This window comes from Phyllostomus hastatus, unplaced genomic scaffold (genome assembly GCF_019186645.2).
Source record: "Phyllostomus hastatus isolate PE091 unplaced genomic scaffold, TTU_PhHast_1.1 phas_scaffold_182, whole genome shotgun sequence".
Classification (NCBI taxonomy): domain Eukaryota; kingdom Metazoa; phylum Chordata; class Mammalia; order Chiroptera; family Phyllostomidae; genus Phyllostomus; species Phyllostomus hastatus.
In genome coordinates, this window is record NW_025334013.1 from 3822954 (window position 1) to 3837255 (window position 14302).

The window sequence follows — 14302 nt, forward strand, 5'->3', positions numbered from 1 at the left end:
AGCACGGAGGCCCTGCTGAGTGTGAGGACGGACGGAGGCCACACTGAGTGTGAGCACGGAGGCCGCACTGAGTGTGAGGACGGAGGCCACACTGAGTGTGAGCACGGAGGCCGCACTGAGTGTGAGGACGGAGGCCACACTGAGTGTGAGGACAGAGGCCCTGCTGAGTGTGGGTGGGCAGAGGCCGCGTGCAAGCCCGTGGCGCCCGTGTCAAGCGTGAGCTAGGGTGTGCTCTCCGGCCCCCCAGCCCCCTCAGCCCCCCCCGCCGCCCTCCGCCCTCTGGCCCTGGCCGCTGGGGCTTCCAGGAGCCGGCGTCAGCCGCGCCCCCCCCATGGGCTCTCGGGACGAGCACGTCCCGGCCTCTGGGCCACGGGCCACCGGGGGCCTGCGAAGGCCGGCGCGGCCGGAGGCAGAGACCTGGAGGTTGCAGGGAGGGGGCCGATGCGGCAGAAGTGGGGGGAGGCAGGCCGGGCAGCAGGCACCCGCCTCTCCCCGCCGCTCCCCGCCCGCACGTAGGGCCAGCAGGGCCTCCCTGTCCCGGGTCCCGGCCCCCCCTCCTCCGCTGGCCCCGGGGCCCCTGGCTGTTTCAGTGCCCCGGCCCTGGGCTGTCTAGTTGGCACGTCTGTTCTTTTCTCACAATTTTCCAGACAAAGACCAAAGATCCAGTAAGAGGGGAAGTGTTTATTTGTTTTGCTTTTTTGCTTAGATTGTAATCCTGGTGATTATAGAAATATCAAGAAGTAAAATCAACAAAGGCTTGCCTTTCCTGACCCTGCACCAAACCCGGTTCCTGGTCGATCAGCGCCACCTGGTGGCCCGCGGCAGCAGAGCGGTCGGAGATGCTAAGGCTCTGGGAGCGGGGGACTCCCCAGCCTGGCTCCAGAGCCTGCAGACTTGGGGCGCTCTCCCGCCCCAGCCCGGTGACCTGATGCCTGTGGTTCTGAGGCAGTGGGCCCCGGGGTGGGGCTGGAAGGAGCAGAGGGGCGCCCTGGGAAGAGGCACGTACACCTCTCCTCTCTGCCTCAGACTTCACCTGGCTGGTGCAAGGTGGGGGGCCGGCGTGTGCCCCGGACAAGGAGGGTGTGCTCCCCAGGCTTGGCCAGAGTCTGCGGGCAACAGAGGGGCGGTTGACAAAGCGAGTCCCAGAGGTGCGTCCCCCTGCATGCAGGCAGGGGCGCATGCGCTAGGAGGTGAAGGTCGCGGGGAAAGGAGGTCGGTCTGGGGAAGGGGAGACAGCTGTTAGAGATGGTGGGAGGGTTTCTCTCTGGCCCGATGTGTTCGCTTGGACGCATTCTCCAGTGTCCGCACCTCTGGAGTGAGACTCAGGTCAGGAGTTGGGGGCCAGGGGACAGGAATGAGCTGGGGCGGGCCCAGGCCACCCACCCCTGGGACTCAGGGCAGCCGGAGCAGCTGAGGCCCCCCCCAGCCCCCAGCCCCCCCCTCCCCAGCCCGGGCAGAGGCGGTGGCCCAGGGCCCAGAGCGGCGTTCCATGTCACAAACCCCCGGGCAGGCTGATGAAAAGACGGGCCGCTGCCCCCCCGAGACGCTCTGACTGCACGGGTTACCGCGGGCCCTCGGAGCCCGAAAAGGGAGGCAGAGCCGGGGCAGCGCTGGCCTCGAACCCGGGCAAAGCTCGGGGCGCTTCTCTCTGGGTGTTCCAGGGCACCGTGGGCCTTTCCGTCAGCTCGGGGATAAGACACGCTGCCCTGAAGTGTCCTCGGGTTGAAAGCCAGGTGGTAGGAGGGCTGGGCACACCCCCTGGGGTCCTGCCAGACCCTCGCCGACTTGGCGCCATGAGACGCAGACCCTGGCGTGCCGTGAGAGGAAGCCCGTCTGTGTCCCCGTGGTGGGCCCAGCAGCCGGACGGCAGCCCGGCCCCAGGAGCCCGTGTCGGATGCCCCGTCGGTTAGGAGCTGCTGGCTCAGGGAGCAGGCCAGGCGGGCCCCTTGAGTCCCCACTCCAGCCGCAGTGCCTCCCGGGCACCTCCCTGCGGCCTGGCCGGGAGGGCAGGGAGCGGGCCGTGGGCCGCGGGCAGCAGAGGCAGGCTGGGCTCAGTCTGGGGCTTGCTCCTGCTTCCTGCTGGGCTGCGAGGAGCAGGGCTTGTTTTGCAAATGAGCCTTTCTCCCTCTGGCTAAATCGTGTTTAGCGGAATTGGCCCCCAAGTAGGAGAACCAGAAGAGAAACGCTCCTTTGATTTCCTGTCGCTCCCTGGCTACCTGCCACTCAGGGCGGCCCCGGGGCCCTCGCGGCCCTGCTGCTGAAGAATGCCCAGCGTGGGGGCCTCTGCGCTGGTGCTGGGGACACGGCGGCCCCACCCACGTCCTATGTCCGACTGTCCCCGGAGCCGACACAGCCCTGCTCACCCTGGGGGTGGTTTTGTTAAACTTAGAACACGTTGCCAACATTGAAAACTCCAAAGAGATTTTCGGCTTCTCTTTGAAAATCAAATGTTCTGGGCCACGTCGTTCAGGGGCACCTGCCTCCCTGCGGGTGACACCTCCAGGCACACGGAGGAGGCACCTGAGTCCAAGGTCTCACAAGAAGCAGGATGGACACCATCTGAGTCCCACTCAGTCCCCCGTCCCCACTGCCAGGGGCCTGGCGGGGCTGCTCCTGCCGCCTCCGGCCCTGGCCGGGGCCTGGGAGGAGGGGCCACATTGGCCCCAACGAGAGGAGGGTTCCAGGGCCCATGTGGCTCCTGGATGCGGCATAACCGCCCAAGCTCCTCCTCTCGGGGCGGAATTGCACCCCCGACATCACTAGACAACCGGAGACCTTCAAGCACGTTCCCCCTCGTCCGACGGTGTGAAGAGTTCCCGGCCTGGTCACGACGACACTTGGTGAATCGGGACAGTCTGAGAGCCTCGGATTAGCCCCCTGTGCCACGTGCCGGGTCTCGTCCGGGCAGCAGGCCCGGCACGCAGCCCCGAGCCGGCCTGCCACCTCGCGGCGCCCCCAGGAGACGGTCCGTGCAGCCGGGCGCGGAAGCGCGGGGAGCGCCGTGCCCACGGGGCCCGAGTGTCCTGACGTCAGAACAGTGATGGCTCCTGACCGGGGACCCCCTCCCCCTGGGCTCCCCCCACGGGCTGAGGTCTGTCCCATCTGCAAGAGGGCAGCAGCCGTGTTCGCTTCCCCAGCCTCCGCCCTCACCGGGGCCGGGCCTCGGCGACCCCTGGAGCGAGCCTGTGCCCCCACCGGAACGGAAGACAGGAAGGGGGGTCCTGCCGCCCCGTGTCCCCGAACATCTGGACCCAGGAACGGCAAGCTCATGCAGGTCGCAGCGTCTTCGCCCCCCGGCGCGTGTGCCATGCTGCCCCCAGTCAGCCTCCGGGCTCGAACTGAGATTTCCGAAAACGTCCTCAGGACCAGGGGGAGAACACACGTTGAGGGCGAGACGGGAAATTGAATAGCATGTGGGCGTCTGGATATGAGAAGTTAAAGCTAATGAAAATGTTATCCAGTTGAACCAAGAAATCAGAAGCAGGGCCTTTATCCCTGTCAACAAGAATACAGTGAAAATTAAACCAACACGGCTGCCATTGCCCACTGACCTTGTTGCCATGGAGACAGCCTTCCAATGTCAACAACGCGGAGGAATCCAATTGGGTTCATTCATGCATTGAGAGGCACGTGGCACCCCCCCCACCCCATCTCCATCACGTGGTCCCTAAGTAGGGTGATCACATGCCCGGGGTTGTCTGGGAGTGTCCCAGTTTGTACCACCGTCCAGCCGCATGATCGCAGCACCCCTGTCTGTCTCCAAGGTGACCTGTCTGGACAGCAAGTTAAACGGCCACCCTTTCTGTGGGTCTTCCCTGAGCATTGAGTACATTGCAGGGAAGCTGATGGGCCCGGGCTGATGGGGCGGGAGGAAGGGGCACCCGCAGGCTCCTGTTGGGTGGGATTATCCTCTCCACCGACACGCTCTTGTTACTTGCCCACGCGGCACCAAGACACCCCTTCCTGTGGAGGGAGGGACAAACATCGATTCCAGCAGGCACCACCTGTGCTGTTACCGCAGCGACCCAAGCTCCCGCTGACATGCCCTGTCACCCTTCTAGGAGTCACTGCCCGACGGAGCAAAGGGGGCAGGCAGCCGGCTCTCCCTGGGCCCTGGGCCCCCGTGGGGTGGGGGCCCTGCAGAGCTCTCCTTCCTGGCTCCTCGCCCAGTTCCTTTCCCCAGCGCTGCGGGATTGATGTCTCAGAGCAGAATGGGTCTCTCCTCGGGGCCCTGGACCCTGCCCTGCCTCAGGTCCCCCACGGACACCCCCGAGTCAGAATCCTCACACTTGTCTGTGTGCCGTTCGAGTCCCTTAGGGAACTGTGACATGTAGTTAGGTGAACCAAGGAGAGGCACCCATTTTGCAGGCGAGGAAACTGAGGCCAGGAGGAGCCAAAGATGTTCCTTACATCGTACTCACGTAAGGCCGCCACGGTCCGCCCAGCAGCCCCGTCTCCCCACACAGCCAGCTCCGGCACGAGCCTGGGGGTCCGCCCTGCTCCTCAGTAAGGTCCCCCCACTGCGGGGGGCGGCCACGCCGGGAATGAACGTCCGTGGCTTCCGCTGGCAGCCAAGAGGAGGCTCCCCCCGGGTCCCCGTCTCTGACTGGGTCCCGTCCCATCCCCAGTGACTGGAAATCCGGACAAGGACCCCATCTCAGAGTCTCAGAGTCAAGGGCTGCCCGCCCCCAAATCCCACCTTCCCTGGGAGGAGTCTTGCTTTGGGTTCCCCCTAAATGCCCCCTGTCTCCGGGATGAGCGTGGCCAGGCCTCCGGGGACCCCAGCGGCCCAGGTCCAGCCACTCAGCCTGGCTCCTGGCACGGGCCTCCCTCCCACCTCCGGCCCGGCCCCGGGGGCCCGGCCTGTTTCCTCTGCCCTGGGCCGCGTGGCCACCATGGCTCAGTGGCCAAACTCTCTGCACAGCTGCCCCGTGTCCTGGCCCCAGGGAGGAAGGTCCCAAGGGAGGAGCCAGGGGCATTAGGGCTGTTGCCCCTCCCTGCCCGCCCCCAGCCTACTTCTGAGACACGGGCACCCTCCGTAGTCTGAGAGGGCAGGAGGCAGCAGGGTGGGCACTGGGCGCCTGGCCCAGCCCCAGATTTCTGGGTTTCCTACACAGCCCCCACCCCCCACCCCCAGCCCCATAAAACAGACTCCCTCTCTCTCCAGGGAGCAAGGTGAGTCCAGCCGTGAGCGGAAGCCATCTCGGCCCGGTGGGGTGGCACCCCTCACCCACCCAGGCGCCCCCAGAGGGTGCAGGACGGGAGACCCAGGGAGGCGGACGGAGCCTGGCTCTGCAGCCTCCCCCTGCCCCGCCCCCATCCCTCCGCCGGGGGCAAGTGGCACAACTTCCGAGTCTTGGTCCTCAAATTAATACACGGGACAAAAATTCTTCAAAGGATTGTTGAGAGATGAGAGATGCAATCTCGCTGTACCCGGGGGTCAGAATAACACAGACTGGGTGGCTTAAATGAATTAATTCTCTTGCAGAAATTAATTTTCTCACAGCCTGGAGGCTGGAAGTCTGAGGTCAAGGTGTCAGCAGGACTGGTTCCCAGGAAGGCCTCTCTTCCGAGCTCCCAGAGAGCTGTGCTCTCCCTGCCACCCCCCGTGCCACCCCCCGTGTGTGCACACTCCTAGCGTCCCTTCCTCTCCTGACAGGGGCACGCAGGGGTCCCGCTGGATGAGGACCCACCCTTGGGACCTCATTTAACCTCCTGAAGCTCCCGAAAGGCCCTGTCTCCAAACACAGCCGCCTTGGGGCTGGGGCTTCCACCTAAGGATTTTGCAGGGGGCACAGTTCTGTCCACGCGGGGGCGACCATGGAGCTGGACCTGGGCTCAGGCCACGTCTGCCTAGCAGAGGCTTCCCGCCTCTCCCCCGGGGCGGGGGCGGAGCAGCTGTGCCCAGGAGGCCCTTGGCCGGCCGCCAGCCCCACATGGGGTCATGCCACACACACACACACACACCCGCCCCTCCCCCAGATCTCAATTACTCCCTCTCAGCAGTCGGTCGTCTCTCTGGCAAATTGTTCATCAGAAGATGCTCTCCCAAGCAGGGCCGCATGCTGTCGCCGTTGATTTCCCTCTGATTATTCGTATGAGTGGGGGCGCCGCCGTGTAGCCGTGGGTGGTAATTAGGGTAAGTGTTGGGTAGGGCCAGGTCAGCGCTGGCGTGGGCTGGTGGGTCCCTGCGACAGCCACCCAGCCGCGCCTCCGGGCACCAGTCCCCCCGCAGGGCACCCGCAGGCCTGACCGCAGCCCGGGTGGGGCCCCAGGCGCAGGTGCCCTGGGGCGGCAGCGGCGGTGGGACTGCAGGGGAAGCCGAGGGAGCACCCCGCAGCACCCCACTTCCAGCGGCTGGCACTGGTCAAGCCCTCTCCTGTGCAAGCCCACGGAGGAGCCAGCCGGACCCACGCACGCCCTCCCCGGCACCTTTCCCGTCCCAGCCTTCCCGGCACACGGGTGGGTCCCCACCCCCGTCTGAGCAGCCCAGACACCCTGCCAGGCCGGCCGGAGCACGCCAGGCGTCCCTGGGCGAGGTGGCTGGCCATGGCTTGGACATGAGGGGCCTGGCTGGCGCCCTTCGCCGGGATCCACTGAGCAGAGAACCCGCGTGCCCCGGAGCCAGCGGGAGCTTATTTTCTGGGCACTCCCGTGCCTCCGTGCCCCAACCCCAGGTCATGACCTCACCTCCAATCGGGTGTACTTCTAATGCAGTGCCCCCTCTGCTGCTTTTAGGAAGGCGGGGGAGGGCTAGGGAGGGGACGGCCGGGGTGCACGTATTAACCTTCCTTTCGCAAAGCGCTCTTTTCCCCACGGAAATCTCCTTTCCCGCTGATTCATTACTTGGTAGGAAGCAGAGCATGACATCTTAAAAGCCGTCTTGATCGTATTTGATATTCAGCACTAACAACTCGCCACCTCCGAGGAGGGGGCCCCTTGCCACCGGAGAGGGCGGGAGGCAGAGCTGCGCGCTGGGTGTCGCGGGACGGGAGGTGATTTGCATGAAGCATCCAGAAATCCTCTGCTGGCAATCTGTCACCCTCCACCGGGTTTTCATCTCGTAACCTTCACAACAGAAGGCGGAGAGGAAGAGCAGAGAGAATTCGGTCGCCGCACCCCCCCGCCGGGGGCCGCCCGGGAGTGGGGGAGAAGCCTGGTCTGAGCCCAGTGTCAGGGATGACGGGGCGGGGGGGGGGCCCTGGGCAGGGGTGACAGAGGTGCCTCCCACTCGGGGATTAGCAAGCCCCCCTGCCGCCAAGACCTTTGGGTGAGGTGTGGCCATGCAGCCGAAACCAGCGGTGGGACTCGTCTCTCTCCAGACAGCCAAGGTCAGACAGACGATGGCCAAGGTCAGACTTGGTGGGGGTTTTCCTGAGAACATGCGGTCCGGTTCTGCCACGAGCCCCAGTCGCCCCCGTAGACGCCCTGGTGATGGGCCCCGCCGGGAGGCGGCCCCGCCCGCAGCCCCGCAGCCCCGCAGAGTGCAGGCTCGGGACCCGGCTGCCCGTGCACCACCCTGACTGCGGGCGGGCAGCCCCCGGAGAGCCTTTCCGGACAGCCGAGCCCCCGAAACGCTGGGAAACGCGCGTTCGCAAAGATGTGTGCACCCCTGTGTTCGCTGCGGCGCCGCTCACGGTGGCCACGACGTGGGCCCACCCACGTGGCCCTCGGCAGAGGAGCGGACGAGGACGACGCGGTGCGTGTGCGCTCTGCGGAGCGGGCGCGGCTCGGCCGTCAGGAGTGACGACACGCTGCTACTCACGACGAGTGGGGGGACCTGGGACTATCGTGCCGAGTGGAATCAGTTGGCCAGAAGCGGCGGAGAGCCGTGTGACCTCACTCACGTGTGGGGTGTAACGCTGACACCCGTGGACACGGACGGCAACCTGGTGGTTGCCGGAGGGAAGGGCCTGGAGGCAGGTGGGAGGCAGAGGGTCCTCACCTGTGGGGACGGAAGGCGATTTGACTCTGGATCGTGGGCACACTGCAACGTGCAGATCGTGCGTCATAGACACGGGCACCCCAAACCTATGTGGCCCTGTGAGCTAGTGTCACCCCAGGGATTCTGTGAAAACCCGGGCGTCGCCCCAGACCAAGGACATCAGACTCTCCGGGCTGGGCCGGACGCTGGGGCCGGCCATCCGCCTGGGCAGGAGTGAAAGGAAGGAGGGTCCCTGAGTCCTGCGCTCTGTCCCCCCACCCAGCTTCTGTTTTCCCTCCGTAAACTGAGGACCCTAGAAAAGGTCCTCTGCCAAGGGGCCCAGGACATGGGGACAGGCGGGCGGGGGGCCCCGGCCCTCACTCCTGCCTCAGCCAGGCCCCTCTGCTGCCAGCTGTCTTACATGCTGGCTTGCCGGGCGCAGGCTCACTGGAGACACGGGCTGCATAGCCGTGGTTGGGTTTGCAAAACCCCTGGCCGGGGCCTTCACCTCTGGCTGCCAAGGACAAGGTGGCCTGGGCCAGCAGGAACCCGGGCCCCCCTGGGGCTGGCGGCGAATTCCCCGAGTGACCCCGAGGCGGAGGCTGCGCCCCTGAGCAAAGGTGGGCTGCAGACCCACCACCACCCCTGCGTGTGCCCACCGCTGGTGCCCCGAACAGGCACGCGTGACTTCAGACCCAGAATGCATCCGGACAGCTCAGCCAGCTCGGACCAGAAGCCACCAGCACTGACCCCGTTTCCTGGATGACACGCCAGCATCCAAGACCCTCGGGGACCAGGACCACGGGCCCGGGAGCTGGCGGCAGCGCTGGGGGCAGCGGCCCAGGGGCCTGCGGCAGGAGCGGAGGGCGAGGCCCGTGAGCAAACACCTAGGGCAGGTGCGCACAGGAGGGCAGCAGCGCCCCCGAGGGGCCCCCCGAGAGTTCACAACCCTCCCACGTGGGGTTTCCTCCATGCAACCACCGGAGTCCTCCGTGAAGGCGCTGACGAGGAACAGAGGCATGAGGTGGGCGCCACGGAGCTCCGCCCCCGCCCCGCGCTCCAAGGCCGAGCCGTCTGTGGATGTCCCAGCAAGGACCCCCTTTCCCGTGGCGTCTGTGGATGTCCCAGCAAGGACCCCCTTTCCCGTGGCGTCTGTGGATGTCCCAGCAAGGACCCCCTTTCCCGTGGCGTCTGTGGATGTCCCAGCAAGGACCCCCTTTCCCGTGGCAAGGCCCGCAGCTCGAGTGTCGTGTCACCGTCGTCGCCACCATCACCGTGAACGGCTGTGAGCCCGGCAGCTCTTTGCTGGGTACAGACAGAGTGCCAGGGAGATGGGTCAGGTTGCCTCTTAGCCACCACCATGTCAGGCGGGCACCATTGTGTTCCCATTACAGAGATCAGGAAACCGAGGCTCAGGGGGCATAGCAACTTGCTCAAATGTACACAGCAAGTGAAGGCCAAAATCTAGACTTCGGTGCAGGTGTGAATGTGACCCAGCTCCTACCTGCCATGGAGACCGTCTCCTTGTGCCACTGTGTGCCGGAGTCCCTCCCAGACACGGCCGGGTGACTTAGGACAGCTCCTCGCGCCGGAGCCCTGTGAGAGGAGCTCAGCCAAGGGAGAGGGGGATTGCTTTTGCGTCGGTGAAGCCCCTGGCCTCCCTGGCAAGATGCTGTGCCCCGCCCCTCCTCCCAGACACCTGTGCCCACCCTCCCCCCTCCCGGCCGCCTGGGTCCCTCCTGGAGCCTGCAGGTCCCTCCTGGAGTCGCTGTACCCGACACGCCCCCCAGGGCTCGGCCGGGTCTGCCCCAGCCGAGAAGGAGTGGGGAGAGTGGGCATGGAACTCAGTCCCCACACTCCTCGAAGCGAGTTGGTTTATTTTAGGGTCCCAGCCGCATCCTCCCAGGCAGGTGGGGAGACGGCCCCCAGCTACCGGGGGACCCCGCTGCAATACCAGGGGCAGCAAAGGTCCAGGGCCAGGAGGGTTGAGCCGAACCCCAAGGGCAGCCATCCAGGCGGCCAGTCCCTAGTGGGCCAGCACTGCCCAGGCCACGTGGGCCCTCTGTCCCGTCCCTGCAGCCCCCTGAGGCTGAGAGGCCCAGCGAGAGCAGGGAGCTAACACGCCCCCTTGGGGGGCCACGGCCCCCACCTCCTCTCCAGGTCTCCATGACACGCAGCTCCGGGAGGTCCCTTTCTCTTCCACGCCAGCCCCCCCCAAGAGCCACCCCGGTGCACTGGGGCTTAGGGGAAACCAAAGTTAATATCCAGTCAGGCCCCCACCCCCAACCTGGGGCTGCATGGTGGGGGAAGGAGGGGAGGAGGCAGAGTCCACTGAGGAAGAGCCCGGAGCTCCCCAGGGGTTCCGGTGGGGCAGCCTGGCGCTCCCTCCTCCCTCCTCCCCTGTCCCTAGAGCCAGGCTCCCAGCAGAGACGGGCTGCCGCGGTCTGTGCCGGGGCCCACGCCCCCCGCCCCCCCTCCCCGCCCCCGTGGCCTCTGACCGCCCTGCCTCTGTCCCCACCAGTCCACGGCATCAAGTGGACCTGCAGCAATGGCAACAGCAGCTCCGGCTTCTCGGTGGAGCAGCTGGTACAGCAGATCCTCGACAGCCACCAGACCAAGCCGCCGCCCCGGACCCACAACTGCCTGTGCACCGGCAGCCTGGGTGAGCGGGGTCCCTGGCGGGCGGGGGCGTGGTGGGGCCGAGGGTGCTCTGCCAGCCAGCGGGTACGGCTCTCCCACTCAGGGGTCGTCAGGACTTCCAGGGAGCGGAGGGGTCGGCGAGGAACCAGGCAACAGCGTGGCACCCAGGACAGCCTGACTCTCGTCCCGCCCCAGCTTTGGCCAGGAAAGAGCAGATCCCCAGAAGCGGGGGCAGCAGAGTCAGGGGGAGTGGGGGTACATCCGGGGGTGGAGCTCCAGGCCCCTGTCCACCCACCACAGTGCCCTCTGGGCCTCCACGGCCCTTGGGCTGCACCAGCAGGAAGCCCAGGGCCCTGGACACTGGCCCAGCCAGGCTTTTGGGGAAGCTCGGTCCTGAGTCTTGGGGACCACTCGGGCCAAACCCCATCCGTACTTTGACGTGAAACGTCTGCCCTCTCCGTCCGCACCTCCCTCTCTATGACAGTGGCGTTCGCTCTCTCAAATGGGCGTTCCCTGCCCCCCGGGCTGCCTTATTCGGCGTTCCCATTAGAGGGGGCACCTCACCTCCCTGAGACACCTTCACGCACTGAGGAATCCCAGTGGCGAGGCTGTCGTGGCATCAGGGGAGGATTCACCCTTTGATCAATAAAGCAAAGTGGCCCTAAGCCCTGGCTGGCATAGCTCAGTGGACTGAGCGCAGGCTGCAAACCAAAGCATTGCAGGTTCGATTCCTAGTCAGGGCACATGCCTGGGATGCAGGCCATGACCCCCAGCAACCACACATTGATGTTTCTCTCTCTCTTTCTCCCTCCCGTCCCTCTCTAAAAATAAATAAATAAATAAAATCTTTAAAAATTTAAAAAAAAAAAAAAAAAGCCAAGTGGCCCTCACCAAATGGGAAGAAAGCCAGGACGGAGCGGGAGAGGAAGGGAGAGAAGCCGTCAGGGCAGCGTGGCGGGGGGCGCGCTGACCTGTGGAGCTTGGAAACACTCCTCGCGGGGGAGCCTTTTTCCTTCCCTGACCGCGAACTGGGGGCTTAAGGTTCTGCCCTCGCTGTGTTTTAGAAAGATTTCTGTCCCGCAGAGAGCCGAGGGCAGGTCCGGGTAGCTGAACAGAGACGGTGGCCCCCGATACCTCTCGGCCTCCCGAGCGAAGTCTGGGCCACCCTGTGGTCCTGGGGCCTGAGGGCTAACCCAGGGAGAGCGCCTGGCTCTCCACGCCCTGCTCCACCCCCGGCTCCCTGTCCCGGGAGGGTCCCCACCCGAGAGGCGAGAGGCGCCCTGCAGTGCTGCTCTCTTGGCCCCAGCAGGGGTGGAAGCTTTCAGGGGGCGGAGAGGGGCCAGGCCACCACCCCAGCCAGCGAGAGCCCGCCCAGTGATTTCTCTGGAGGGTGACATTCTCTGCACCCTCTCCTTTCCTGCTTGCCACATACTAGGACACTACTGTCACTATTTGAAAAGCGAGTCAAGGATAAAGGCGTCTGGTCTGGAGGATAGTGACAGGGGGAGAGTGACAGCCCCAAGGCTCGGGGTCAGCGGGCCCCAGACCCCGAGTGACGGCCACTCGCCATCCCCCCCGGGGCTCAGCGGCCGGCCCAGTCCCCCAGGTGCAGCTTCGCGGGTCCCAGCCGCTCAGAGACAGGGTCCCGCCACGGCCCGGCTCTGACCCTCCGCTCGTGTGCGTGCGTGTGTGTGTGTGTGCGTGCGTGCGTGCGTGGTGCCCCCGGTCTCCGCAGGAGCGGGCAGCAGCGCGCACCACAAGTGCAACAGCGCCAAGCACCGCATCATCTCGCCGAAGGCGGAGCCGCGGGCCGGGGGCGGCGGCGGCGGCCACGCGGAGGTGCAGCACAACGACGTGTCGGAGGGCAAGCACGAGCACGGCCACGGCAAGGGCGCCGGCCGCGAGAAGAGGAACGGCAAGGTGGCCAAGCCGGCGCTGCTGCACCAGAGCAGCGCCGAGGTCTCGTCCACCAACCAGGTGGACGTCCCCGACACCACCCAGAGCTCCCCCGTGTCCATCAGCAGCGGGCTCAACAGCGACCCCGACATGGTGGACAGCCCCGTGGTCACCGGCGTGTCCGGCATGGCGGTGGCCTCGGTGATGGGGAGCTTGTCCCAGAGCGCCACGGTGTTCATGTCCGAGGTCACCAGCGAGTCTGTGTACACCATGTCCCCCACCGCCGGCCCCAACCACCACCTCCTCTCGCCCGACGCCTCTCAGGGCCTCGTCCTGGCCATGAGCTCCGACGGCCACAAGTTCGCCTTCCCCGCCGCGGGCAGCTCGGAGAGCCTGTCCATGCTGCCCGGCAACGTCTCCGAAGAGCTGGTCCTCTCCACCACCCTGGACGGTGGCCGGAAGATTCCAGAAACCACCATGAACTTTGACCCCGACTGTTTCCTCAACAACCCAAAGCAGGGCCAGACCTACGGGGGCGGAGGCCTGAAGGCCGAGATGGTGGGCACCAACGTCCGGCACTCGCCGCCCGCGGACAGGGGCTTCGGCTTCACCGCCGTCCTCGCCAAGGAGATCAAGACCGAGGACACCTCCTTCGAGCAGCAGATGGCCAAAGACGCGTACTCCTCCTCCGCCGCGGCGGCCGCGGCCTCCAGCTCCCTCACCCTGAGCGCGGGCTCCAGCCTGCTGCCCTCGGGCGGCGGCCTGAGCCCCAGCACCACCCTGGAGCAGATGGACTTCAGCGCGATCGACTCCAACAAGGACTACGCGTCCAGCTTCAGCCAGGCGGGCCACAGCCCGCACGTCCACCAGACCCCCTCCCCGAGCTTCTTCCTGCAGGACGCCAGCAAGCCCCTCCCCGTCGAGCAGAGCGCCCACAGCAGCCTGAGCGACTCCGGGGGCAGCTTCGTGATGCCCACGGTGAAAACGGAGGCCTCGTCCCAGACCAGCTCCTGCAGCGGCCACGTGGAGACGCGGATAGAGTCCACCTCCTCCCTGCACCTCATGCAGTTCCAGGCCAACTTCCAGGCCATGGCGGCGGAGGGGGAGGTCACCATGGAGACCTCGCAGGTGGCCGAGGGGGGCGAGGGCCTGATCAAGTCCGGGGAGCTGCAGGCCTGCAGCTCCGAGCACTACCTGCAGCCCGAGACCCCCGGGGTGATCCGCAGCACGGGCGGCGTCCCCATCCTCCCCGGAAACGTGGTGCAGGGACTGTACCCCGTGGCCCAGCCGGGCCTCGGCAACCCCTCCAACATGGAGCTCAGCCTGGACCACTTCGACCTCTCCTTCAGCAACCAGTTCTCCGACCTGATCAACGACTTCATCTCCGTGGAGGGCGGCAGCGGCACCATCTACGGGCACCAGCTGGTGTCGGGGGACGGCGCGGCGCTCTCGCAGTCGGAGGACGGGGCCCGCGCCGCCCCCTTCGCGCAGGCGGAGATGTGCATCCCCTGCTGCAGCCCCCAGCAGGGGGCCCTGCAACTCAGCAGCGCCGCCGAGGGAGGCGCCGGCACCATGGCCTACATGCACGTCGCCGAGGTGGTCTCCGCCTCCTCGGCCCCCGGCGCGCTGGGGCTGCTGCAGCAGAGTGGACGGGTGTTCATGGTGACCGACTACTCCCCAGAGTGGTCTTACCCGGAGGTAAGCGGCTGCATCACCCCCCCCCCCACCTGCCTCACCTCACCCTCCAGCATGAAGCCGAGGGTCCCCATTTGCATGTGCCACACAGGCCACACTGGCCCCTCCGTCTGTCCCAGGCCCCTTGAAATGCCCCCGCCGGCCTCA

General features: G+C 66.2%; 1 protein-coding gene across 11 annotated transcripts in view; it reads left to right on the plus strand.

Moving 5' to 3' along the window:
• The window catches only part of CAMTA1 (calmodulin binding transcription activator 1), a 731766-nt gene that overhangs the window by 633608 nt on the left and 83856 nt on the right, over positions 1 to 14302 (plus strand). For all 11 annotated transcript variants that reach the window (XM_045858544.1, XM_045858545.1, XM_045858546.1 and 8 more), the window contains 2 exons: positions 10446 to 10586; positions 12300 to 14158. In XM_045858544.1, coding sequence (XP_045714500.1) covers positions 10446 to 10586; positions 12300 to 14158 — 2000 coding nt within the window. The remainder of the gene's footprint in view (positions 1 to 10445; positions 10587 to 12299; positions 14159 to 14302) is intronic.